Source organism: Dama dama, chromosome 13 (assembly GCF_033118175.1).
Source record: "Dama dama isolate Ldn47 chromosome 13, ASM3311817v1, whole genome shotgun sequence".
Lineage (NCBI taxonomy): Eukaryota > Metazoa > Chordata > Mammalia > Artiodactyla > Cervidae > Dama > Dama dama.
The window spans coordinates 30,966,767-30,993,795 of NC_083693.1; the positions used below are offsets into that span (position 1 = coordinate 30,966,767).

The 27,029-nt window shown below is 49.1% G+C and overlaps 1 protein-coding gene across 4 annotated transcripts in view; it reads left to right on the plus strand.

The window, feature by feature from the left end:
* The window catches only part of SLC28A1 (solute carrier family 28 member 1), a 58,187-nt gene extending 31,540 nt beyond the window's left edge, over positions 1 to 26,647 (plus strand). For 2 of the 4 annotated variants that reach the window (XM_061158785.1, XM_061158784.1), the window contains 10 exons: positions 3,876 to 3,956; positions 6,052 to 6,132; positions 8,717 to 8,842; positions 18,715 to 18,845; positions 20,371 to 20,539; positions 20,657 to 20,854; positions 24,298 to 24,379; positions 25,289 to 25,483; positions 25,622 to 25,733; positions 26,008 to 26,647. In XM_061158785.1, the coding sequence (XP_061014768.1) occupies positions 3,876 to 3,956; positions 6,052 to 6,132; positions 8,717 to 8,842; positions 18,715 to 18,845; positions 20,371 to 20,539; positions 20,657 to 20,854; positions 24,298 to 24,379; positions 25,289 to 25,483; positions 25,622 to 25,733; positions 26,008 to 26,080 (1,248 nt within the window). In that variant the 3' untranslated portion in view covers positions 26,081 to 26,647. The remainder of the gene's footprint in view (positions 1 to 3,875; positions 3,957 to 6,051; positions 6,133 to 8,716; positions 8,843 to 18,714; positions 18,846 to 20,370; positions 20,540 to 20,656; positions 20,855 to 24,297; positions 24,380 to 25,288; positions 25,484 to 25,621; positions 25,734 to 26,007) is intronic. The other 2 variants (XM_061158787.1, XM_061158786.1) reach the window with 2 other exon arrangements.
* The last annotated feature ends 382 nt before the right edge of the window (positions 26,648 to 27,029 follow it).

The following is a 27,029-nucleotide window of genomic DNA, read 5'->3' on the forward strand; positions in this document are numbered from 1 at the left end:
GCAGTGCTCAGGCTTCTCACTGCAGTGGCTTCTCTTGTTGGGGAGCACGTGTTCTAGAGCATGGGCTCAGTAGTTGTGACTCACGGGCTTAGCTGCCCCATGGCATGTGGGATCTTAGTTCTCTGGCCAGGGATAGAACATGTATTTCACTGCATTGGAAGGCAGATTCTTAACCACTGGACCACCAGGGAAGTCCCCAGGGACCTTACTTAGTATTGAATGTCCCACCTTAGAAATCACTTCTCTTCTTCACACATCATCCCTCCCCAGACAGTCACAGCTGCCTTTCCACCAAAGATCCCCATCTCAGAGCTAGAAAATGTCTCTAGGTCACTGCCTGGAGCAATCCCGGTTCTGCAGTCAGGTCCCACTGCCCCCGGGGGCCTCTTCTCCCTGGCCTGGGCCATCCAGGCAAACCCGCCAGGCTGGCTAGTGGTCCCTCACATGATGGATTGGAGAGGCGGTCCTAGACAGTACGTGATCTTCCCTGCGTTTCACTCCAGGGGAGAGGAGAATGCGTCACCACATGTGGTGTTGGGGGCGTGTCCAGCAGCAGGCGGCCAGGGGAGGCATGGGGCAGGAAGAGGGCTTCACCACTCAGTGCCTGGGTCTCCTGTCAGGTGACACCTCCTGGGCAGCGAAGCTGGTGACAGAGACGTGAGGGGAGCAGGTCCAGATAAAACCCGTGGCATTCATTTGGGAAGGGAGAGGGAAAACTGCCTTTGCCAGGCTTGTTTCTCTTCTCCAGGAGAGCTGCTTGGGCAGAGTTTCTGCTCTCATCAGGGACTGTGCTGTGGTCCCAGTTCATTTTGAACTGGAGCTTGAACTTGATTGCTCAACACTCTCTCTTCTGAAAAATGAAAATGATTCTTCCTCCACTCCTCACCCCTCTCTACAGTCCTCTGTTAAAAAAAAAAAAAAAAGTTATTTATTTATTTGGCTGTGCTGGGTCTTATTTGAGGCGCATGGAACCTTCCCTCTTCGTTGCAGCATGCTGCATGCACCATCTTCAGTTGTGGCATGTGAACCCTTGGTTGTACCATGTGGGGTCTAGTTCCCTGACCAGGGATTCACCCCATACCTCCTGCGCTGGGGGCGCAGAGCCTTAGCCACTGGACCGCCAGGGAAGTCTGCTCAGCCCCTCTTCCTGCCCTCATAGCTAAGCTTCTCAAAAGAGTTGCTTGTCCTGTGGTCTCTACCTCCTCATGGTCTCTACCTCCTTGTGTCCTCCTCCCTCCGGGGCTCACTGATACCCGGCCTCTGTGCCCATCCCCCTGACACTGCTCTCACCTAGGTCACCAGGGACCCTGGAATTGCCAGGTGCCAAGCGTCCCTCGCAGTCCTTACCTTTTCCAGAGTTCTCAGATGCATGCGTCTGGCACTGTTGCTGGACGGTCTCTTCTAGGAAAGCTGCCCTCGATTTCCATCGCACCCTGTCTTAGAAGTTCTCGGACCTCTCTGTTTCTTCTCTGCCTCCACCACGCACCCCTCCTTCTCCCCTCACCCTCCAGGAACGCTGACCCCAGGGCCCTGTCCTCAGTCACTACTCTTGTCACCCAGGGAAGTTTCCATCTGACCCATAGCCTCAACATGCATTCAGCCAAGGCCTGGCCTGGACCCTCCTCTGAGCTCCTGGCCCTTGCACCCCTCCTTCCACTTGCATGCTCCCCAGGTATCTTGAACCCAGTGAGTGCAAATGGACCTCCCCCAAAGCCCTCTGCCTGTGCTGCCCTCCCTTGAGAAGGGTCTGCCTCTTATCAGAAAAGCAGGTGAGAAACTGGAAATGGAGAAAGAAGAAAACAAAATGTCCACAGTCCTAGCACATGGGAGCAACTACTTTGACTATTTGGGTGTGTGCCTCCCAGCCTTCTTTCTATGCTCTTATTTTTAAAAATTATTTTAAAATATTTGTTTATTTATTATTTTTGGCTGTGCTGGGTCTTAGTTGCAGCACATGGGATCTTTCGTCTTGGCACCCCTGCTCGTCATCGCAGCACTAGGGCTTCTTTCTAGCTGTAGCTTGGGTTCCAGAGTGCATGGGCTCAGTAGTTGCAACTTGCTAGCTCAGTTGCCCCAAGGTAGGTGGGATCTTAGTTCCCCAGCCAGGGATCAAACCCCCATCCTCTGCACTGGAAGGTGGTTTCTTAACCACTGGATCACCTGTACTTTTAATTTTCCACTTTCCCCACTTTACATTTTAGCTTACCACATTATTGGCTTTCCCTGGTGACTCAGATGGTAAAGAATCTGCATGCAATGCAGGAGACACAGGTTCGATCCCTGGGCTGGGAAGATCCCTTGGAGAAGAAAATGGCAACCCACTCCAGTGTTCTTGCCCGGAGAATTCCATGGACAGATGAGCCTGGTGGGCTACTAATTCTGTATAACTTATTATTTTAAAGCTGTTTGGAACAGATAGCACGTTCCAACTGTACAAATGGGGACTTGGTAAAAAGTAAGTCTCCCTCCTAGGCATCCCCAGTGACCCAGTAGTAAAGAATCCACCTGTCAATGCAGGAGAATCAGGAGACGCGGATTTGATCCCTGGGTCAGGAAGATCCCCTGGAGGAGGTAATGGCAACTCACTTCATTATTCTTGACTGGGAAATCCCATGGACAGAGGAGCCCGGCTGGCTACAGTCCATGGGGTCACAAAGAGTTGGACATGACTGAACTGACTGAGCATGCACGCAAGTATCCCTCCCACCCCAATCCCCAAGTCACCCACTTCCATCCCCAAGGTAGCTGCCATTCCTGATCATTTGCATATTCATCTAATGATATCTGTGCCTACAAGGGCACCCACAATGCCACCCCCACTTTCTTACTCATAAAGTAGCACACCATGCTTCCTGTTCTACACCTTCCCTTTTTCCCTTTCACAACCTATCTTCAAAATCATCCCACACTGCTCAGAACGGGCTTCCTCACTCTCGATTCCTGACTTGAGTGCACTGCCACACCATAGGTCATCACACTTGTCTTCACTGAAGGATGTTCACATTGTTGCCAGTCCTTGCTATTCTAAGTCAGTCTGCAGTGAGGAAGCACTGGGGGTGGGGAACACATGGCTCCGGGGAGGAAGGAGTGGATGTGAGGAAGCTTTGAAGGAAGAATTGTAGAGACTTTGAGTCAGTGAAGAGCAGTGGCAAGCCTGGAAATAGGAAATGGGGTGACAGGAGGAAATGCGGGTGACTGGTCCACAATAAGAGTCATTTGGAGCTCGCCGGCAGCAAGCAGAAGTAGAACACTAGAGAGATGAGGGCCTCTGATTGAAGCCCGAAGCACAGCAAGAGGTTAAGGCCAGCGTCATGGGCCAGGGATTGAACCCGGGGTGGAGGACAGACCCTGCGCAAAGTGCTGGGCCCTGAGCCAGCTCCTTAAACCTTTACAACAGCCTGCAAGGTGGTCACTTCCTTCCCATCAGCAGGTGATAAAAAGTGGTGGGCTCAGAACTTCCCTGGTGGTCCAGTGGCTAAGACTCCCTGCTCTCAATGCAGGGGGCCTGGGTTCCATCCCTGGTCAGGGCACTAGATCCCACATGCCGCGACTGAAGACCCTGCATGCCACAACTGAGACTCAGCACAGTCAAATAAATAAATCTATATTTATCTTAAAAAGTGGTGAACTCAAGTCCTCCCCCTCTCCCACCGGGACAGCTGCCTAGATGGCTAATGTTCAGAGAGGAGCAGAGAGGACAGCTGCCTCCAGAGTGGTCCCATATGGAATTCCACACACTGGATTCAGAGCTGCTCGCCTGACCCTGTCGATTCTCTGAGTCGCAGGCTCTTGGAGGAAGTAGGCCACCTGGGGTCCTGCGTGGTATCCTGCTGTCTATCTGCTTTAACCCAGAGATCTGTGCTCTTTCCTGGCAGGTTTTGCCCATCATTGTTTTCTTCAGCTGTGCCATGTCAGTTCTCTACTATGTGGGCCTCATGCAGTGGGTGATTATGAAGGTGAGTTCCCAAGGTCCTGGTCCAGGCCCACACTCTCCCAGACCCCCTGCTCTGAGAGACTGGACCTCCCAGCATCCCCTGCTCCCAGGGTCAACACCCTCTCAGAGTCTACTACTAACCAAACGCCTTATCACAGAGTCTCTTGTCATGCTACTAAGGAGACTTGGCACCACAATCCAGTGGGGTCTTTGGAGGGGGTAGTTTATAGAATTGAGGCTGCATTAGAAGTGTTAGAAGTGTTAGGGGAGCCTGGAAGGCTACAATCTATAGGGTCGTAAGGAGTTAGACACGACTGGAATGACAGCACGCCCGCATGCGGGGGAAAAAATAATTTATACCAAAAAGATCTTGAGAGCAGTGGGCCACATGGGCCAGACTCAGCTGATATAAATGTCAAATCCTGTGCTTATGTTCATAAAATCTGCTGCACGAAACCAGGATGCAGGAGACAGCATTGGATGGCACTGGACCTGGCAAGAGATGCTGAGGGTTTTAGCTGATTGAGCTCAGAATAAACCAGTACATCAGGCAGCTGCCAGAAATGGAGCCTGTGATGATGAGTGCATGGCAGGCATGAGGGTGGCATGTGTGCTAAGCTGCTTCAGTCGTGTCCAACTTTTTGCGACCCTTTGGATCATAGCCCACCAGGCTCCTCTATTTATGGGATTCTCCAAGCAAGAATACCGGAGTGGGTTGCCGTGCCCTCCTCCAGAAAATCTTCCTGACCCAGGGATCGAACCTGTGTTTCTTACATCTCCTACATTGGCAGGCGGGTTCTTTACCACTAGCCCACCTGGGAAGCCCATGAGTGTGGCAGTTATCCCCAAATCTGGAAAACGTGTTCAACCAAGGGGCTCTGACAAACTGTCAGTGTGAGAGAGAGCCTGAGATCACACCTTCCATAGAATGGCTGAAGGAAGTGGGGATGAAGGGTCAGAAAGAGAAAGCCAGGGTGAAGGAGGTTAGGGGTAGGATTCTAAACACTTAGAGAAGAAAAATTAGGGGAAAGTCAGCCTGAGAGGTACTTGCAGTGGAGAGAAATTCCAGGGAAGCAGATTTCATGTTGACTGAAAGAAAGGACTTTTTTTTTCTTTTGCCATACCACACAGCACGCAGGATCTCAGTTCCCCAACCAAGGATTGAACCTGGGGCCTCAGCAGTGAGAACAGAGTCCTAACCACTGGACTCTATGGCCCTATATTTGACCAGGGAATTCCCAAGAAAGAACTTTTTTTTTAATTTTTAAAATTTTTTATTTTTATTTTTTGTTTTTGTTTTTTTAAGAAAGAACTTTTTAATACAGTGTTTCCCAAAGCCTTTCTCCAAAAACTCTAGTCTCACAGAAGATTAGTAAATGCTACTAGGTAAAGGGATCCCATAGTCAAATAATTTGTTTTTAAAAAAATTTTTGGCCATGCTGCATGGCATGTGGGGTCTTAGTTCCCTGACCAGGAATCAAACCCACATCCCCTGCAGTGGAAATGCAGAGCTTTAATCACTGGACCACCAGGGAAGTCCCTTGGTCAAATAATTTTGTAAAGTTAACCTAGATGCTGGACTAAACAAATTTAAACAAGTTTCATGCAGGAGTTCTCAGAGCCTTTGCTAAGCTGACAAGTGTTGGCCATCCCCAAGGTATGTGTGTATACAGCAATTCTCAAACATATTTGACCAATGTGTGTGTTTAGCCACTCAGTCGTGTCCAACTCTTTGTGACCCCATGGACTGCAGCCCTCCAGGATCCTCTATCCATGGGATTCTCCAGGCAAGAACACTGGAGTGGACTGCCATTCCCTCTCCAGGGGATCTTCCTGACCCGGGGATGGAACCTGGGTCCCCTGCATTGCGGGTAGATTCTTTATTGTATGAACCACCAGGGAAGCCCTATACTTGACCAGGGAATCCGTTTTTCACGGGTGGTAAGCCCTCATCAATGGAGGTATGGAAGGAGGAGATGAATGGATCTTTGGGGAAATGTAGATGAGGAGGTCCTAACGGGGTTGGAAGCAAGGCTTTTATGGTACTTCCACCTTGACTATCTCTGCCTCTGGGGCTTGCTGATGCCAATTCATAAAGAGCACCTGCTTCCTTCCAGATCTCCTGGCTGATGCAGATCACCATGGGCACCACGGCCACAGAGACCCTGAGTGTGGCTGGGAACATCTTTGTGAGCCAGGTGGGTATTGCAGCCTCCTGGCCCCAAGGAGGGTGGCGGCCCTGCATCCCCAGAGCCCTGCTTCCATCATCAGAAGAGCCGATCGAACCTCCTATCAGGGTCACCAGGGTCCTAGAGATGCTCCTTTGGGGAATACACTCTGTGCCTGGGTCAAGCCAAAGAGGATGATGTCTACCTGGCACCTCCCACCACCTTCTATCCTAGGTGAAAGCTGTCTTCAGCTTAGAGGCTCATGAATTCTACAGATGGAGCCCAGAGGTCTCCTTTTATACATGTGAAAACTGGGGTCCAGGGTTGGGGATACCTTGCCAAGATCCCACAATATAAGCCAGGACTTAGAATCCACGTCTTCTTCTTCCTGGTTGGGGTTCCTTCCACATCATTAGTTTGTCTTTTTTCCCCCTGTCTCTTTCTGAAAGAATATTTTCCAATATAACTTTGACTCTGAAGGGACTATCAGTCCTGAGTCCCTTTCAGAAGGCCTGGCCCTCCTAAGGGTGTGACGTGGTGACCATTGCAGAATCCTGGCCCACCTGCCCAACATGTATGTCACCAGAAAGACATACTTGCCAAAGTATGGCAACTATGGGCAGTTGAGGAAACTTCGGAGAATATCTGCAATTTTTTTTTTTTCTTTGATCCAAGTGTATTGATTTCAAGGGTTTTTTGTGTTTTTTTCTTTAAAAGACAGATGTGCCCTCAGATAAATTGTCCAGGGTCCCTTAGATGTTCAAAATGAGGCAAAGAGGAAAAGATACTTCAGTATCAGCATTTACTTTATATGAGATGTTGCAAATATAATCAGTGGTTTTTGTTGAGAAATACAAATCTTAGATTGTGAAGAGTTCTGAAGGTGAATTAACTTGGGTGGGGGTAGGGAGCCTTCAAGAATTAGCAGTATCATTTCAAACTCAACGTTGGTGGGCCTGGGCCCTCTTCTTCTCTGTCTGCTCGTGTCCCTAGAGGATTCCCCCCTGCCCCCACCCATGGCTTAAATACTTCTTCTCCCGAAACTCCAGTCTGGCATACATCCCACTGCTCCCTTGACCCTCCACTTGGATATCCTTAGGTAATTCATTAGAGCTTAGTTGCTAAGTCATGTCTGACTCTGTAACACCATGGACTGTAGCCCACCAAGCTCCTCTGTCCATGGGATTCTCCAGGCAAGGGTACTGGAATGGGTTGCCATTTCCTTCTCCAAGGGATCTTCCCAACCCAGGGATTGAACCTGTGTCTCCTGCATTACAGGTGGATTCTTTACCGATGAGCCACCTGGGAAGCCCAGATAATTCACTAGGCTAAGTCTAAACAAGCGGAACCCTTGAGTTCCTCCCTCAACACACACATGTGTATGTGCGTGTGTGTGTGTGTGTGTGTGTGTGTGAGAGAGAGAGAGAGATAGTCGCTCAGTTGTGTCTGACTCTTTGCGACCCCATGTGCATGGGATTCTCCTGGCAAGAATACTGGAGTGGATTGCCATTTCCTTTGTCTTCGAATCTCTCCCTTCACAGTAAATGGCGGCGTCTTCCATGAGGTTTTTCAGACAAAAATCGAGGCGTCATCCTTCCTCCCTCTGCTTCTCTTGCTCCCAGCTGCTCCCAGTCCATCAGCAAGTCCTCCCAGCTCTGCCCCACACCACATCCCAGACCTGCCCCACTGCCCTTCTTCTCCTTTGCTATGAACCACCCTTGTCTCTCACTGGGACACTGCAGTTGCCTCCTCTCTGCTCTCCCTGCCACCACCGCTGCCCCTACTGTCCATCCTTCACATGCACACATTGGAGTGGCCCTTTAAAAACACAAGTCAGGACTTCCCTGGTGGTCCAGTGGTTAAGACTGCACTTCCAGTGCAGGGGGTGCAGGTTTGATCCCTGGTTGGGGAACTAAGATCCCACATGCCGTGGGACATAGCAAAAAGAAAAAAAACACAAGTCAGATCATGCCGCTCCCTACTGAGGCCCACTGCTTACCCCGGCTTGCCCACCTGCCCTCTTCCTCCCCCATCCCTCTGCCTCTTCCATAGCACAGTCTGGAACACTGTGTGCTAGAATTATTTATTGAATGAGTAACTGAATGACTCTGGGTTCCCCATGTGCTCTGTGGTAAACGCGCCATTTGTGCTCCGGTTCCTTTCTTTCTGGCAACCCCCTCATCTTTATTAGTAGTTCAGACTTGGAGTTATATCTGCTTCTGGTCCTTTGCATGAACAGAGGCAATTCTTTGAACCTCTCTGATCTTCTGCTCTCCTGGAACATGGGGATGATCATTTCCTTCCCAGAAGGTTGGAAGTGATGAGTGTGAGGTGCTTAGCTGAGTGCCTGCACGTGGGAGGCACTGGATGCAGGGGAGCATTATCAGGTCAGAAGGAAGGACTGGGGATCCTTTGACAGAGCCTGGCTTTTGCCAAGGTTCCGAGAGGTTTAGCCAAGTTCAGATGTTGGTCCTCACCCCTCCCTGCTGTCTCTTCCCCTGGGGTCCCCCAGTCCTCACTGTGTCCCACTCACTCCCAGGGGGTGAGGACATCTCTAATGCCCCCTGTACTGGCCTGGCCGGCTCTGCTTGTCTGACGTCTTTCCTGTTTGCAGACCGAGGCTCCTCTACTCATCCGACCCTACTTGGCAGACATGACACTCTCTGAAATCCATGTTGTCATGACTGGAGGCTACGCTACCATTGCCGGCAGCCTGCTGGGCGCCTACATCTCCTTTGGGGTACGTACAGCCCCCTTCTGCTTGCTGAAAACCAAGAACCTGAAACCCACCTTTGTGGAAGCCTGACACAGCTCCTAGCCAGAGCAATCTGGGGTCTTCTCTCGTGGGCTGCATCCTGAACCAGGGCTGCTGTGGTGGTGGGGGTAGAGGCTTCACCTGAGTAAGGCAGGCCGGGTGGGCTGGGCCATTTGGGCTCCTCACATGGCCAAAGCATCCCAGTGTTCTGTTTACTGAGCACCAACTGCATACTAGGCGAAGTGCGAGGTGTTTAATATCCTGATTTTATAGATGAGGAAATTGAGACTCGGAGAGTAAGTGAGATGTCCAAAGCCAGGATTTGAGCCCATATCTGTCTGACTCCAAAACACAGACATACTGTCCTCCACCTAGGTCATCCCCGGAGATTTGTCCTACTTTTCTTGCACCCCTGCCTCCTCTCCACCACATTCTCTCTAGGCACATGTCCTTCCTCTACTCCTAAATTATTACTTTGCAGCTTTCTGAGCACAATGCATTTCTAGGTCAAATTCCAATGGTATGAATCTGGCCTTTAAACTCATCCAACGCTACTGCATGGCAACCTGAGGTGAACCTTGTGTGTCCCGACAAAGTGCCTGGTAATAATGTGTCATGTGTGTGTGTGTGTGTGCTAAGTCACTTCAGTTGTGTCTGGTTTTTTGTGACTGCAGCCCGCCAGGCTCCTCTGTCCATGGAATTTCCCAGGCAAGAATACTGGAGTGGGTTGCCATTTCCTTCTCAAGGATTGTATTTGGATAAAACACTATACTTGTCTGTTCTTTTACATGCAAGTCTTTAAAAATCTCATTTTTTCCCTTAACTATCAAAGAAATTCTTGCTTCTTAAAGAAGTGAATAAAGTAAAAAAACAAACTTCCTTACTGCCACTTCCCATGGATAATTCCCTTTACTGGATTAGAACAGCAGTGCTCAAAGTGTTGTCCATGGGCTAGCAGCACCAGATTCACTTGGGAACTTGTTAGAAACACAAATTCTTAGGTCCCTCCCCAGACCTGCTGAATCAAAAACACTGAATCGGGCCCAGTATCCTGTGTTAGAACAAGCCTTCCAGGTGATTCTGATACTCGCTCAGTTTGAGAACCACTGACTTAAAATATGTCATTCCAGCTTGTGCTGTTTAGTTGCTCAGTCATGTCTGACTCTGCAACTCCATGAACTGTAGCCCACCAGGTTCCTCTGTCCATGGGATTTTCCAGGCAAGAATATTGGAATGGGTTGCCATTTCATTCTCCAGGGGCTCTTCCTGACACAGGGATCAAACCCACATCTCCTGCATTGGCAGGCAAATTCTTTACAGCTGAGCCACCGGGGAAGTCCGTCATTCCAGATATTTCTGTGTAAATAGTCATTTAAGAGTATATACCTGAATACACATATGCTTTCTTTCTTAAAAGAAAAAAACTAAAGATGCGGTAATTCCATTCACGCTTTCTTGCAACTTGCCTTTTTCTTATAAAATTCTGAGCATGACATGAAATCCAGAAGTGTAAAGGAAAAAGTTGACAGAGCTAACTAATAAAAACGAGAAACCTCTGAATGGTGAAAGTCACAATTTTTTAAAACGTTAATGATTGATCAGGAAAAAAAGTTCATAAATTATAAACAGATATTCAAGCTTACTGAGAGTTGAATAAATTAAAACAGTAATAACTTACATTTCTTCTAAAGATATGCAGAATTTTACATGCCTCTAAACAGCAAGGTTGTGGGGTATTCATATATTCTTTTTAAAAAAAAAAACATTATTTATTTATTTATTTGGCTGTGTTGAGTCTTAGTTGCAGCACTCCGGATCTTCACTGAATCAAGCAGATCTTTCATCGCAGCTCACAGACTTTCTAGCTGTGAAGTGTGAGCTTAGGTGCTCCATTGCATGTGGGATCTCAGTTCCCCAACCAGGGTTGGAACCCAAATCCCCTGCATTGGAAGGTGGACTTTTAACCACTGGACCATCAAGGAAGTGCCTCATATACTCTTTGAAAATGAAAGTGTTAGTTGCTCAGTTGGGTTCAACTCTTTGTGAGCCCGTGGACTGTAGCCTGCCAGGTTCCTCTGTCCATGGAATTCTCCAGGCAGGAATCCTGGAGTGGGTAACCGTTCCCTTCTCCAAGGGATCTTCCTGACCCAGGGATCAAACCTGAGTCTCTTGCAGTGCAGGAAGATTCTTTTACCATCTGAGTCACGGGAAGCCCAAACCTTAGGCGTGATGAAATCCACAGCCAACTTAGTTTTCCTCCAGAACAACCTGTGGCGGTTTCTTGTTTATCACTGCTGCCGCCATCATGCTGACCTCAGGGAGCGCCAGGCCCTCTTCTATGCTCTGGTCCAAATGTGGCAGTAGTCAGCCATCCCCTCAAATAAAACATCCCCTGGCAGAGTCCTGCAAATCTCCCCCTCAGCCACCAAGCCCTTCAGGTACTCGCTGGGCTGCTAGGGTTGGATGTAGTGTAGAGAACAGCTGTTCCTGGGGTCCCCATTTGAGGCAGTGGACTCTACAGCGACCTCAGATGGGGCTGTGCTGACCCACGGAGCTCTCAGATGTTTTCACTTTTGCTCGCATTAAATGAACTCTGTGGTAAGGCTAACACACGAAGCTCATCATAGCTTCTACCAGCTGTTGCAGAGGGCACAAAGCTACAGTAATCAAAACAGTGTGGTACTGGTATATGGACAGACATGCGAAAGTGAAAGTTGCTCAGTCGCGAGGAATTCTTTGCAACCCCATGGACTGTATAATCCATGGAATTCTCCAGGCCAGAATACTGGAGTGGGTAACCTTTCTCTCCCTTCTCCAGGAGATCTTCCCAACCCAGGGATCAAACCTAGGTCTCCCGCATTGGGGGCTGTTTCTTTACCAGCTGAGCCACAAGGGAAGCACAAGAATATTGGAATGGGTAGCCTATCCCTTCTCCAGGGGATCTTCCTGACCCAGGAAACGAACCAGGGTCTCCTGTACTGCAGGCGGATTCTTTACCAACTGAGCTATGAGGGAAGCCCCATATGAGGGAAGCCCATATGGGGATAGACATGTAGACCAATCAAATAGAATCGAGAGTCCGCTCTGGGCCCCCAAGAATGCGGGTTGGAATCTCCTCAGCGGAGTCCGGAGCTCTCTGCCGGCGGAGCTGCCACCGCCTCAACCCCGAGGCCTCTCGCGCCGAGGCTGCTCCCGCCCGCCGACAGAGAGGCTCGGGGGAAGGGTGGGCGCCGAGCTCCGGCGGCCCCTGCAGGCCCGGCGGCGGGCGAGGCTGAGGGCAGGGCTCCTCTACCCAGACCAGCAGCCCTCGGAGTCGTCCGGCACCGAGCGGCTCCTGCGGCTAGAAAAGGGAGTGAGGGGTTGGAAGCAGCCAGGGCTGTGCTCTGGGGTCCCCAGGCTAGCATCGCTCCCTTCTCAGCGTCTGGTAGAGACCGAGGTGTGGGCGGGGGGGGCTGAGCAAGGAGGCTTCTGGAGCCTCTTCCTGAGGGAAGCCCATATACTCTTTATCGGAGTGTAATTTGTTCTAACCTTTTTGGAGAACACCTATCCGTCAGTTTAAAAATATTCCTTCCCCCCGCCAAAAAAATTCCTTCCCATTGATCAGTTAGCAATATTATGATACAAAAATATTTTCACAAATGGTCAAAAGATGTGAAATTCCAGCATCATTTGTAATAGCAAAAACCATCAATGTGTTACAGTAAGGGAATGAGCTGGCTAAGTTCATCCATGCAGTGCATTGTTGCTCAGCCCTTAGGGTGAGGTTGAGCCTCCATGTTGCTGATTTGGAGAAGAGCAGTCTGCCTTATGTTGGACAAGAAGTAACAGTTAGAACTGGACATGGAAAAGGGACTGGTTCAAAATCAGGAAATGAGGCTGTGTATTTTATATTGCCAACCGTGTTGGAGAAGACTCTTGAGAATCCCTTGGACAGCAAGGAGATCCAACCAGTCCATCCTAAAGAAGATCAGTCTTGAATATTCATTGGAAGGACTGATGCTGAAGCTGAAACTCCAATACTTTGGCCACCTGATTCGAAGAACTGACTCACTGGCAAAGACCCTGATGCTGGGAAAGATTGAAGACAGGAGGAGAAGGGGATGACAGAGGATGAGATGGTTGGATGGCATCACTGACTTGATGGACGTGAGTTTGAACAAACTCTGGGAGATAGTGAAGGACAGGGAAGCTTAGTGTGCTGCAGTTCATGGGGTCGCAAAGACTAGGACACGATTGAATGACTGAACAACAGCTTACCCTTCCCAGCACCCAGGCTCTCCTGATGCTGTGCCTGAGTGGGTCGGGGTGACAGAATGACCTGCGCTGTCCCTTTTTCTGGTCCCAGATTCCACATGTCTTTCTCACCTCTGTCCTTGGGGATGGGGAAACCCGCTCCTCTGTGCTCCCTTCCCTCAGAACACCTGGGCCACACTGGGAGGCTCAGCTCCACATACTCACAGAGCTGTCTGGGCAGGATGGCTGCTGCCACGTGATTTTCAAGAAGGCCCCTTGCACTCTGGGGCTTTGTCTTCTCCTCTCGGCAAGAACGTTAGAGAGCATCTGGTTTACGGCTTGTCTCACCTGAGCCTAGGAAAGGGCCTTCAGAGGTGGTGCATGCCCCCTCCTCCCCTAAAACTCACCATGAATTGATTTTGGAAGGAATTTGATATTTCAAAAATGAAATCTAAAGACTTTGGTCCTAAAACTGTCTTCATGGTGGCTATTGGGGGAGGGGCTGCCCTACTATCTTCAGGACTTAAAGACTTTCTAATTTTTTAAATAATTTATTTTTGGCTATGCTAGGTCTTTGTTGGGCACCAGCTTTCTCTAGTTGCGGCTAGCAGTGGGGGCTCCTCTTCATTTCAGTGTGGAGACTTCTCATTGCAGCAACTTCTCTTGCTGTGGAGCACGGGCTCTAAGGTCCATGGGCTTCAGTAGTTGTGGTAGATGGGCTCAGTTGCCCCCATGGCATGTGGAATTTTCCTGAACCAGGAATCAAACTTGTGTCCTCTGCATTGGCAGGCAGACTAAACCACTGAACCCCCAGGGCAGTTCGAGACTTAGAGCCTTTAAATGTCTTAACTTTGTCCTGGGTCCCACAGGCAGTTGAAAGAATGGTGTTCTTTCTACCACACGAGCATAAGCGTTGCTGCTATTACTTAAGACTAAAGTACTGGAAAAACTCTTATCGCTTTCCCACAATTGTCTTACAACTCAGCCTCTTCTTTCCCTTGCTTGGGCCAGAGTCCAGGCCCAGCCCCAGGCAGGCAGGCCTCCCTAATGAAGAGGCCCGGGGCCCCACTCCCTTTTAGCTCCACAGAAGGTGCAGAGGCCGCCTGGATCAGGCATGTGGCTGCGGGTCTCCATCCACAGCCTCTGGTTTGGAAGCCCCAGACTAGCACCCTAGCTGGCCTGCTGAAAGGCTCCTAGTCCACATCCCTTTCTCTTCCCCTCAGACCTCTGGATCTGCCTCCAGTCTGGCCACAGAGAAGCTCTCTTCTGCCCCCAACTGGCTCTTGGCTGCCACTGCAGCAACCGGGGGGCTTCCCACAACCCTGCCATCCCATCCTCTCCCCTCTCTCCTATTACTCTCTCCTCCAGGCAGTTCCTCATGGAGTCTTTGGCTCTGCCCTTAGCCCCTGAATTCCAGAGAGATCTCGCCTCTCTCTCTTCCTTTCTCTTTGATGCTCAACTTCTGGCTCCCTCTTCCTGCCCCTTCCTATTGCTAAAAGCTGGATATTTCTAGACCTGCACTGTCAGACATAGTCAGTAGCCACTAACTGCACAAGGCTGTGGAACCTTGAACTGTGGCAGGTCTGAAATGAGGTCTGCTGTGAGACTTGGTGTGAAAAAATCAATTAATATGTTCTATTGATAAGTCCTAGGGCTTTCCTGGTGGCTCAGAAGGTAAAGAATCTGCCTGCAATGCAAGAGACCTGGGTTTGATCCCTGGGTTGGGAAGATCCCCTGGAGAAGGGAATGGCAGCCCACTCCAGTATTCTTGCCTGGAGAATCCCATGGACAGAGGAGCCTGGTGGGCTATAGTCCATGGGGTCACACAGAGTTGGACACAACTGAAGGACTAATACTCCACTTTACTTCATTGATAAGTTTTGTTTTGTTTTTATACTTTTTTTTTACTTCATTGATAAATTTTACATTGACTACATGGGTAAATGATAATATGTTAGATATATTGGGTTAAATTAAATACATCATCAAAATTAATTTCATCTATTTCTTTTTACCTTTAAGAAAAGATTTATTTAAATATATTTATTTTTGACAGTGCTGGATCTTTATTGCTGAGCAAGGGCTTTCTCTAGTTGTGGCGAGCCGGGGCTACTTGTTGTTGCAGTGTTGGGGCTTCTCTTGTTTCAGATCATGGGCTCTAGAGCACAGGCTCAATAGTTGTGGTGCTCTGACTTAGTTGCCCTGAATCATGTGGGATCTTCCATGACCGGGGATCAAACCCGTGTCCCCAGCATTGACAGGTGGATTCTTAACCACTAGACCACTTGCTAGAAAACTTAAATCACAGGTGTGGTTTCCATTATATTTCTATCAAATGACACTGGTCTAGACTTGGTCTGAAGTCCCAAGGGACCTCAGTGAATCCTTTAATTGTGACCTCTACACACATGTCCCTTTTTAGCATGTTTCCCAAAAAAAATAAAGTAGCTGCGAGCTCTCTCTCTAGCCCCAGAAACTGGTCTCCTTACCTACTCCTCTGGTTCAGGACCACTGTGAGAGGAGATCCAGATGTGTGCCTCAGGCTGTGAACACATCATGGGTTGAGGGGGTGGCCACTGATGTTCCTCGATCAATTGTACAAGAGTAAGAGCTCCTGGGACATGGTCTGGGGCTTCTGAATGGGGCCAAGTAAGAGTCAGCCACATCCTGAGTCTACCCATGTGTAAAATGGGCAGAATTCCTGCCCACCTCATGGCAGTCTAAGAATCAAATGCAATAATAGCCAGAAAACACCTGCACAGTATTGAAGAAGTGATTGTCCTTTCTCTGACATGTTAGGGTCAGAAGTCAGTCCTTCTGAAACTGGTCTCTTTTATGCTCTGGGCATGCTCTGTTGATCAATTGTGTCCAACTCTTTATGACCCCATGGACTGTAGCCTGCCAGGTTCCTCTATCCATGAGATTTTCCCGGCAAGAATACTGGAATGGATTGCCATGCCCCTCCAGGGGATCTTCCCGACCCAGGGATTGAACCTGTGTCTCTTGCACCACCTCCTGTGTTGCAGATGGATTCTTTACTGCTGAGCCACGAGGGAAGCCCTTATGCTCTGTAGTGGCTGGATTTACTTCCTTTCTCAGTAAAGATCTTTTTGAAAGTTCAAATGGAGGGTTCCTACCCTCTCTCCTTCTTCATGTTGGAGAGCTTTGGATAGAGAAGGGAGGGCCTTGGACAGGAGTGGGCCGTGGGATGCTGGGGCAGAAGGCATTCCTGAGCCAGGGTCTGGAAGCAGGGCTGGGGTGTGTCATGGTCCTGAGGAGTAGCTGGCAGGGAGGAGTGTGTGGGCTGGCCCAGTGCCCCAGAGAGCCCTGCTGGTGCAGGACTTAGCCCTTTCCAAGATGAGCAGGAAATGACGGCCTAGGGCATTTGAGGCAGTGACCACAACCGACCCACTCAAAGGGCAGCGTCCAGGAATGTGACACCTGCAGGGTGTGCTCCCCGCTGAGACGCGAACTGGCAAACCAGATGCAGCCTCCAAGCTGGAGGAAAGAGGAGGGTCCCGGCGGCTGGAGGTAAAATCCCAAGATTCTGGTGGTGGCATTGTGCCCACTAGAGCTGGGCAGCCCAGGAGGAGGAGGCCAGCCAAGTCCCAAAGGTCAGCCTGTAAAGTCCAGAGAGGACACCTGCCTGAGGCTGGCTATTCCCACAGGATCAGCAGGGCTGGCACATCCAGTGCCCGTGATGGGTGTTTGGGGGTGGGTGCTGGAGCCGGTACACTATCTTACCACTGAAAGGAAACAAGGGGCTTTAGAAGAAGAAGAAGGATATCACAGGGGTTTCAGAGCCTCAGAGGGTCTCCCAGGGCTGGTTCCCTGTCAGCAGTTCCTGGTACTTCCATGGGCTTCTTTTTTAAAACTATTTGTTTATTTTATTTATTTATTTGACTGTGCCAGTTGTTAGTTGCAGCACACGGGCTCTTTGATCTTCATTGTGGCACGCAGGATCTTCAGTCTTTAGTTGTGGCATTCGAACTCTTAGTTGCAGCACGTGGGATCCAGTTCCCTGACCAGGGATTGAACCTGAGCCCCCTGCATTGTGCAGCCACTGGACCTTAGCCACTGGACCACCAGGGAAGTGCCCATGGGCCTCTTTGGCCTTCTGTTTTTGTTAACCTAAGTATGTAGCTTAAACTTCCCTCCCGTCTTTTTGTTCCTCTTTATTTAAAATTTAAGAACTGCAGTTGATTTATTATCAATGTTAAGGAGAAGTCTATTTTATTTTTCTGTCTATAAAAGCAAGATATATCATTGTGGACATTTAGGAAATATGCAAAAAAGCTGAAAAACAAGAGAATTGTTCTGGCCCTACTAGCCAGGGACAGATAATTGGTTGGCATTTTGGTTTATTTCTTTCCGATCTTCTTTTTATGCAGAGTTGTGGAGTTTGTTTTCGCCCTCATCATTGTGGTTACGCTCTATATGCAAGTTTGTGGGCATTTCTCCATGTTATTGTGAAGCTTTGGTAACCATTGTTTTTGATGGCAGCTTGACAATGCTTAGCTATTCCCTCATTGTTATATGTTTGTGTGCTCAGTGCTCAGTTCTGTCCTACTTTCCGTGACCCCACGGACTGTAGCCCTCCAGGCTCCTTTGTCCATGAGATTTCTCAGGCAAGAATACCGGCGTGGGTTGTCATTTCCCGGGTTGAAGATCCAGGGGATCTTCCCAACCCAGGGATTGAGCCTCTGTGTCTCTTTAATTGGCAGGTGAATTCTCTGCCACCGAGCCACCTGGGAATCCCTTATTATGTGTTTGGGTTGGTTCTAACTTTCCCACTTGGTAAATAACACAGTGGAGAAAAAGTGTCCCATCTCTGTGAAGAGAAGAAGGAAGCAAAGGGTTTGAGACCACAGTAAGGATACAATTCAGGAAGGAAGACTCCCAGGAGCTCTGGTTGCTCCATCATCTTGCTGCAAATCGCTTCTATAGCCTGACTCCAGGAGACAAGAACCAGGGCCAAAAGGGTGGCTGTTGTAGGAGGAGATTTCCTTAGAAACAGTTCTCTGACCACAGGAGTGGAGATAATGAGTTGTTTTGAAGTGGTGAGTTACCTGTCACAGTAAGTGACAGGAGGGGTCCTATAGAGGGAAGACATCCCTTTACTCTGAGGTCACATTAGGTCACATCTTGGATAAATTCCAACTCTTGGGCTCTGTGAGCTGTGTCTGAAATCATCACAAGCCCCTCAGCCAGTGATGAAGCAGCCCTCAGATCAGTGGTCAAAGAGAGACAGCCTAGAAGAGAAGGAAGAACCTTGAACTTGGAGCCAAAAGACACAATAGGTCTAATTCCTTCTCTTTCTTTATTTTGGGAAAGTCATATTTAACCCTTTGGGGGCCTCAGTTTCCCTGTCTGTCAAGTGGGATAACAATACTCGCCCTGCCTAACTTCCTGAAGTCCTGCCCATAAGGCTGTGAGTGCAGACTGTGACCCTCTACACATAAAATGCATTAATATTATCAGTATCAATGACAGCAGGCCGGACGATGGTGACACACCAGTGGGGTGGAGTCCCGTGTTCCCCTGCTTCCCTGGGGCTGCACTTCCTGGACTCCATTGTTTGCTCTGACATCTCTCTGTAACCCTGTCTGTGCTCCCTCTTGCAGATCGATGCTGCCTCCTTGATTGCGGCCTCCGTGATGGCTGCTCCTTGCGCTTTAGCTCTCTCCAAGCTGGTCTACCCAGAGGTGGAGGAGTCCAAGTTCAGAAGTAAGGAAGGCGTGAAACTGACCTACGGGTGAGCGCAGCAAGAGGGCCTGTGCAGAAGGATGTTTTGGGGTGGGCAGGGACAGGAGCAGAGTCAGGGCCGCAGCAGGCCCTGTGTTCTCTGCCCTCCACTGTCTTTCACCAAGCCCAGCCCATCTCCCCTCTCAGCCACGGCCCTACCTATGGCTTACCTTGGGAAAATGCAGGATCCAGGTCTTGAATCTTATTTTCCAGTCTCTGACCAGCTGGATGTGCCTGGTGTGTGTGTGTATGTGTGTATATATGTGCTGAGGAGGGCATGAAAACCACCCCAGCATCAATCACATTGACATAGTGAGCGCTGTCCTTGACATCACTCACCTCCTAATGTCTCTTCATCACAGTCTTAGCAACCTTTGTGTAACATTTAATCCTAAAAAAATATTGAAAGACAACACTTTGGACAAGTGCACTTGTGGATACAATGGGCAGCCCCAACCTCATAATTTCCTGAAGGTCTGGGGCAGCATTTCCCTAGAGGAATATTACATGAGTCACATGTATAATTAACACTTCCTAGTGATCTTCTTTATTGGAGAAGGCAATGGCAACCTACTCCATTGTTCTTGCCTGGAGAATCCCAGGGATGGGGTAGCCTGGTGGGCTGCTGTCTATGGGGTCACAGAGTCGGACACGACTGAAGTGACTTAGCAGCAGCAGTGATCATCTTTAAAAAGTAAAATGGTGATTTTTTAATAAGATGATTTTAGTGAGATGTTTTGACTCAATATATCCAAAATACTGTCATTTTACTGTGTATTTGATGTAAAAATTATTAATATTTCAGGGACTTCCCTGGTGGTCCAGTGGTTAAGGCTTCATGCTCCCACTGCAGGGGGTGTGGGTTTGATCCCTGGTCAGGGAACTAAGGGCTTCCCAGGGGGCTCAGTGGTAAAGAATCTGCCTCCCAACGCAGAAGACACGGGTTTGATCCCTAGGTTGGGAAGACCCCCTGGAGAAGGAAATAGCAACCCACTCTAGTATTCTTGACTGGAGAATTCCCTGGATGGAGGAGCCTGATGGGCTATGGTGTGTGGGGTCACAAAGAGTTGGACATGACTGAGTGACTGAGCATGCGTGCATGGAGGGAACTAGGCCCCTCATGATGCAACTAAAGATCCCAAATGCTGCAGTAAAGATCCTGTGTGTCACAACTGAGACTCGGGATAGCCAAATAAATTTTTTAAAAAATTCTTTTTTTTAATTTTAGAGGTATTTCATATTTTCTGGTACTAAATCTCTGAAACCTGGTGTGTATATTTGTAACACATCTCTATTCCGATCTGCCTCCTTCTAAGTACTTGTTAAGTCACACGCAACTCGTGGTTTGTCTTAGATGACGTGTGTGCTAGGAGTCTGGGTCTTATCCTAGTGCTTGGACCAGCATCTTTCTGGTCTCGAGTGTAATCAAGGAGCCCTGGCTCTGACATGCTCTGTCCAAGTTTGAGCCTGTAGTACAGGGAGCCCTGAACTTGTGGGGACAGGCCAATAATGACATCTCTTGGTCCCATTGACAGAGATGCTCAAAACCTCTTAGAAGCAGCTAGCAGTGGGGCTGCCTTGTCCGTGAAGGTCGTGACCAACATCGCAGCCAACCTGGTTGCCTTTCTGGCTGTGCTGGACTTCATCAACGCTGCCCTTTCCTGGCTGGGAAACATGGTGAACATCCAGGGGCTCAGCTTCCAGGTATAGTCCCCCTTGACCTGTGGAGGGGGTGGTCCTGGCCAGTGGTGACTGTGGGTGGACACCCACAGAGCCCAGGTCAACCCCAGTCCCAGCGGCTCCTCTTGCCTTGCACCTCAGCTCATCTGCTCCTACATCCTGCGGCCGGTGGCCTTCCTGATGGGCGTGGCCTGGGAGGACTGCTCGGTGGTGGCGGAGCTGCTGGGGATGAAGCTGTTTCTGAACGAGTTCGTGGCCTATCAGGGGCTCTCCGAGTACAAGCAGCGCCGCCTTGCGGGCACTGAGGAGTGGGTCGGCTCCAAAAAGCAGTGGATCTCTGTGAGTGTCCCCGTCCCCTCACTGCGTCAGGGCATGATGCAGCTGTCCCCCTGCAGGCCTGGCTGAGACACACGGAGGTGGTCCTCAACCTCCCACATCCCGTTGCACTCGGCAACAAGACAGCTTCAGGCTTCACGGCCATCTTTCTCAAGGTCTCTCTATCTCTTGGCTTCCCTGATAGCTCAGTTGGTAAAGAATCCGCCTGAGTACAGAAGACCTGGGTTCTATCCCTGGGTTGGGAAGAGCCTGTGGAGAAGGGAAAGGCTACCCACTCCAGTATTCTGGCCTGGAGAATTCCATGGACTGTATAGTCCATGAGGTCACAAAGACTCGGACATGAGTGAGTGACTCTTATTTCACTTCACTTCTCTATCTCTTGAAGATATCTGAACTCCAGCTGTAGACAGGCTGCCATCCTGTGGCCTTGGGTCAGCTGCTACATCTTGCCTCTTCTGTTGTATCATACCTGCCACCCCTACTCCAAAGGAATGGGTGTGAGATTCCAATAAGGAGCTAAGAGAGTAAAACAGAAAGACCTCACCACGTTAATCTCCAATATATGCGATTCAGCTCAGGGGTTGGTTTGTTCAGTTAAGGGTTAAAAAAAAACAAAAACTATAAAAGCTTTCTAAAATGAAACTCTCTAAAAGAATAACAGCCAATGTAGCATGATTAAGAATAAAAAAAATACCCATCATATCGTCATCCCCAAATGACAGTTATTATAATATATAATCAATTATATCTAATTATATGATAATAAATATAAACAAAACAATATAATATCTAATTCCACTGTTTGGCTCTTATACCCAATGCTGAAATGAGTAGCTTTTGCACTGAACTTTTCCCTCTTCTCTGATGGTTTCCTCGGGAGCTTTGCCAGATGTGGGATGACTGAATCATATGGCATGAATCCGTGTGTGGGTGCTGCCAGTAACTTTTGCAAAGGGTTATAGCAACTGAAACTACCCCAGATGTGCCTGCGAGCATTGATTTCACCACACACTGAACAGGGCAGAGCAGCCTCTTTTAAAAAAAGAAGTCTTGCTACTTTAGTGGGCAAATAATAGCTCATTGTTTTAATGTGTGTTTCCTGGGTTACTAGGAACTTTTAACATAAAATATTTTTTCTTGTCTTTTAAATTATTTTTTTTAATGATAAAGAAATGTCCTCTTTAGCTTTTTTTTAAAGAAGGTTTATATGGAGTAAAAAGCTCAGGTTTCCCCTCACTCCTAATTTTAGCTCCAGTTTCACTGTCTTCTCTAGAGACAGTGGCGGTATGTACCTTCAGTCTTCCCTGGTGGTTCAGCGGTAAAAAATTCATCTGCAATTCAGGAGACACAGCTTTGATCCCTGGATTGGAAAGATCCCCTGGAGGAGGAAATGGCAACCCATTTCAGTATTCTTGCCTGGGAAATCCCATGGACAGAGAAGCCTGACAGGCTACAGTCCATGGGGTCTCAGAGTCAGACATGACTAAAGTGATTGAGCACACACATACACATGTGCCTTCAGGATCTTTTTCAACGAGCTTCATTCCTTCAGCAAGTATTTGTTGAGACCTCTGAGGTGCCAGGCCCTCTGCCGGGTACCAGGGATATAAAGGGGAATTAGACAGACATGGTCCCTGGTGACATGGAACTTACATCTAGTGAAAGACACAAGAAAACAAAGGAATAAAAAATTTTAAACCACAATCTGCAGTAAGTTCTATGATGGAAACAATAAGAGGAATCACGGAGGGGGTCTATCCTTGACTAGACAGGACTGACTGGACAGGGAAGGCCTCCCTAGGGACTTCCCTGGTGGTTCAGTGATTAAGACACTTCACTTCCACTGAAGGGGGCTCAGGTTCTATCCACGGACAGGGAACTAAGATTCCACATTGCGGCCAAAAAAAAGCCCCCCCTAAGATGGGTACTTAGACCAAGACTTGGAGGGAGGAGCAGAGGCCGGAAGAAATGGGGATTAGCATTCCAGGCAAAGAAAGAGGTACATGCAAAGGCTCTGAGGTTGCCCAAAGCACTGGTTTGGAGAAGTGAGAAAAGTCCACTTAGAACAAGTGGAAATTGTAACAGAGTGGCCCAGGCCAAAGAGCAGTTGGAAGTTACTGAAGATTTGACTTCAGACATTTTAGCATTACTTGGGCTGCTGTTTGGAGGGTGATTGTAGGTGAGTAAGAAGAATGCAAGTACCTTAATATTTTTAAATCGATTTATAAAAACTCTGTATGTTATAAAGATATTACCTTTTTTCCATTTTCTATTTAAAAAATTTTTTGGCCACACCACGCATCATGTAGGATCTTAGCCCCCCAATCAGGAATCAAACTTGGACTGCTTGCATTGGAAGCATGGAATCTTAACCACTGGACCACCAAGGAAGTCCCACATTTTCTACATATATTTTTCCTGGTCTTTTTTATTTTCCTTTCCGTTCATTCCATATTCAGGAATTTTTTTAAAATACAAATTTATACCAAATCTTTGCATTTCTTATATTATTTCTAAATTTAGAGACTTACCTCCATTCCAGAAACCTGGTAAGGGTTAGGTTCCTGAAACAGTACGACGAAGTAGTTAAAATGGGGCACTCTTGGGAGTCAGACCAAACTGAGTTCAAATTGGGACACAGCTGCCTTTTTGCTATGTGAACTTCTTCAGTCACTTCTACTCCTAGAAGTTTGCTCCTCTCCAGGATGAGAGCAATAAGGCTATTCTGTAACAATAATATTATTATCCTATATTTTCTAATATTTAATGTTTAAAATGTTAATATTTATCTGCTTTAATGATCTAGAATTAAATTTTTTATATGGTGTGAGGTATGGGTCTAAGCCTATCTTTTTTTTTTTTTTCCCCCAAATTGTTCCATTTTGGCTCTTAGTACTTCTAGGAAATTACAAAACTGTTCAGAGCAAAAGGGAAAGAGAGTTACGTTGCTTAAATACCTACTCTAGGGACTTCCCTGATGTTGCAGCAGTTAAGACTCCATACTTCCAATGCAGGGACACGGGTTCAATCCCTGGTTGGGGAACTAAGATCACACAAGCTGTGTGGCCTGGTCAAAAAGTTAAAAATTAAATAAAATCCAAAATTAATATAGAAAAAGAAATAAATACCTACTCTATGCCTAGTTCTTCCTATACATGACATGATCTCTATGACAGTCCTCTCAGTCAGATACTGTTATTCCCACATTCCTGATGGAGAAGCTGAAATTTAGGTTCCACCCTGGGTCAGGAAGATCCCCTGGAGGAGGGCATGGCAACCCACTCCAGTATTCTTGCCTGGGAGATTCCATGAACAGAGGAGCCTGGGGGTGCCACAGTCCATGGGTCACAAAGAGTTGGACATGACTGAAGCGACTTAGCGTGCCTGGGGTGGTTTGAGCACATCCCTGGGGGAAGCCCATCACCTCTCATCTTCTGCCTTCTCAGGTCAGAGCAGAAATCCTCACAACGTATGCCCTCTGTGGATTCGCCAACTTCAGCTCCATTGGGATCATGCTGGGAGGCCTGAGTGAGTCCTAGAGGGGCCCCCCTGGCCTCCTATAAAGGGCGGGTGTTGAGGGGGGTTGGTCTCCAGTTCTGGCTCTCAGATACTTACAACTTCCTGGGGATCTGTATGCCTCAGTTCTCCTCTTGGTCTAAGGCAGAGTATGAACAAGGAGGTCGTGGAATTTCCTCCCAGCCCTGGAATTTCATGACCTCTCTGCTGCTCAGTTGGCCCAGGAGGTCAGCACCTTGGCCTCGTAGGGCAAACTTGACTCAGGGCCCTAGGGAGGGTCTGGAGGTACGGTGTTGGCTGCCCGGCTGAAGCTTTGACCTACCGGTTCCCATACCCACAGTGGACAGACAGGTTCAGTGGGGCCTGGGAATGAAGGCTCTATAGAACTATCAGCTTTTTACAAAAAACCTTTCCACCCTTCACAGTCCCCTGCCTGGTGGTGCAACCATCCCGTTTTATTGACAAGGAAACTGAGTCGTGCAAAGGTGAAATGTGACCCAAGTCACTCAGCTATTAAGTGGCTGTTAACTGTCACTGTTAGTCGTGCAGTCGTGTCCAACTCTTTGTGACCCCATGGACTGCAACCCGTCAGGCTTCTCTTGCCATGGAATTCTCCTGGCAAGAATACTGGAGTGGGTTGCCATTCCCTTCTCCAGGGGATCTTCCCGACCCAGGGATACAACCTGGGTTTCCTGCATTGCAGGCAGGAGATTTCTTTACCATCTGAGCCACCAGGGAAGCCTAATAAGTGGCTGAACCTGTGTTTAATCCCGGGTCTGCCTGACTCCAAACTCAATGTTCTTTCCCTACACCTGCCACTGATGGCACGTGGGGAGGTGTGGAATACTACCTAATCAAGCCAAGGAGGACTCAGACTCAACAAGCCTCAGGAGGACAGCGTCTGTTCCTCTGGCCCCCCAGAAGAGGAAGGGGGGTCAGCAGATGCAGCCAGAGACGCAGAGAGAAGGAAGAGGGGCCTGTGGAGTCCTGGCCCTGAGCCCCCCTGTCCTCCTGCAGCCTCCATGGCTCCCCAGCGGAAAAGCGACTTCTCCCAGATCGTGCTCCGGGCGCTCTGCACGGGGGCCTGTGTGTCTCTGGTGAATGCCTGTGTGGCCGGTGAGTGCAGGCCTGGTGGGCTCGGGACTCAGTCCAGGGCCAGGCACTGGGGCCCCAACCTCTCCGGCAGTCCTTGGGTGGGGTTGCGGGGGATAGTGAGGGGCTGGACCCTGCCCACTAGCTGCTTTCTCTGCACAGGGATCCTCTACATGCCCAGGGGCCCTGCGGTGGACTGTGTGTCCCTCCTGAACACGACCCTCAACAGCAGCAGCTTTGAGGTGTACCAGTGCTGCCACCAGGCCTTCCAGAGGTGAGTGCCTGGGCGAGGTGTGGGGTACCGACAGTGATGGGGCGCAGAGGCCCGAGTGCCTGGGGTGGGGGAGGCCTTTGGTACCAGAGCAAGGGGCTAGAAATGTCACGGCTGTGGCTGATGTAACCAGCGGAAGAGGAAGCGGGGCCTGAGGACCAAACTTAGAAGAAGTTAGGACCAGAGACATGGAGCAACTTCCCTGAAGTTGCTCAGCCTTTAGTGGTCAGCAGAGCCCAGGCCTGGAGCGCAGACTACAGATTCTGCTTCTTTTCAGCGCCAGCCCGGAGTTCAGCCTAGAGGCCCTGGACAACTGCTGTCGGTTCTATAATCACACGATCTGTGCGTAGCGGGGACAGCACATCTCTGTGTCTTCTGGGCGTTATTCTCTCCCAGGAAGCAGCTGCTGCCACCCTTCTCTCTCCAGGCCCCTCTCTCCTGGGGGAAGTCACAGGGCTTAGACCACCTCAGGCACAAATCGGAAAGGGTGACCAGGGACTGGGCGGAATGATGGGTGCCCCCCACCCTTCACCCCCTTTCTGCTCTCACATTTCCTCCCTCCTCAAATGTGAATGCTCAGAGTCGCCTCTGCCTCCTCTGTCTTCTCTGTCCCCCCTGCCCTGGGTCTCCCCTGTTTGCACTCCCCTTCTGTTCCGGGGCCCTCGGCCCTGGCATTTCAGCCGCCCCCTTCCCTTCTCCTCTTAAGCTTCCCCTCTTAAGCTGTGGCTTAACCCCTGCCACATGGCTTCTCCTGGAGATGCTTTCCTCCACTTTCATGGACCCTCCTACTGCCCTCCCACACAGCACTTTCCAGATTGGGGGGCTGTGTAGCACTGTCCCCCAAGGTATGCCGAGGTTTCCATGATCCACTAGGTTTGGGAAACACTGAGCTAAATAAAGTTAGGGGTTTTGTTTTGTTTTGTTTGTTTTTCTCACTGTGGACTTGTCAGAGCTTGATGTGGATATGAGAAGAGACGTTTTCCAAATGGGGCTGTAAGAATCTTTTGATGGAAGTACCTTTTAGTTGAGGATCCCATGGGAAGCAATCTGGGAAACACTGGCTGATGTTCAGACTGCATTGCTCTCCATAACTGTAACCTTTGTAGAGGTTTACCTTGTGCTGCATGTCAGTGAGCTGCTCTCTGTGCTGCGTACTGTGTAACTCAGTCCTTACCACAAGCCTGTGAGGCAGGTACTGTTGTCATCCCTAGTTGAGGGACCAGAGTTCAGAGAGGTTAAATCACTTGCCTGAAGTGGTACAGCTGGGAAGAGGAAGAGACAGGACTTGACCCCCAGCCA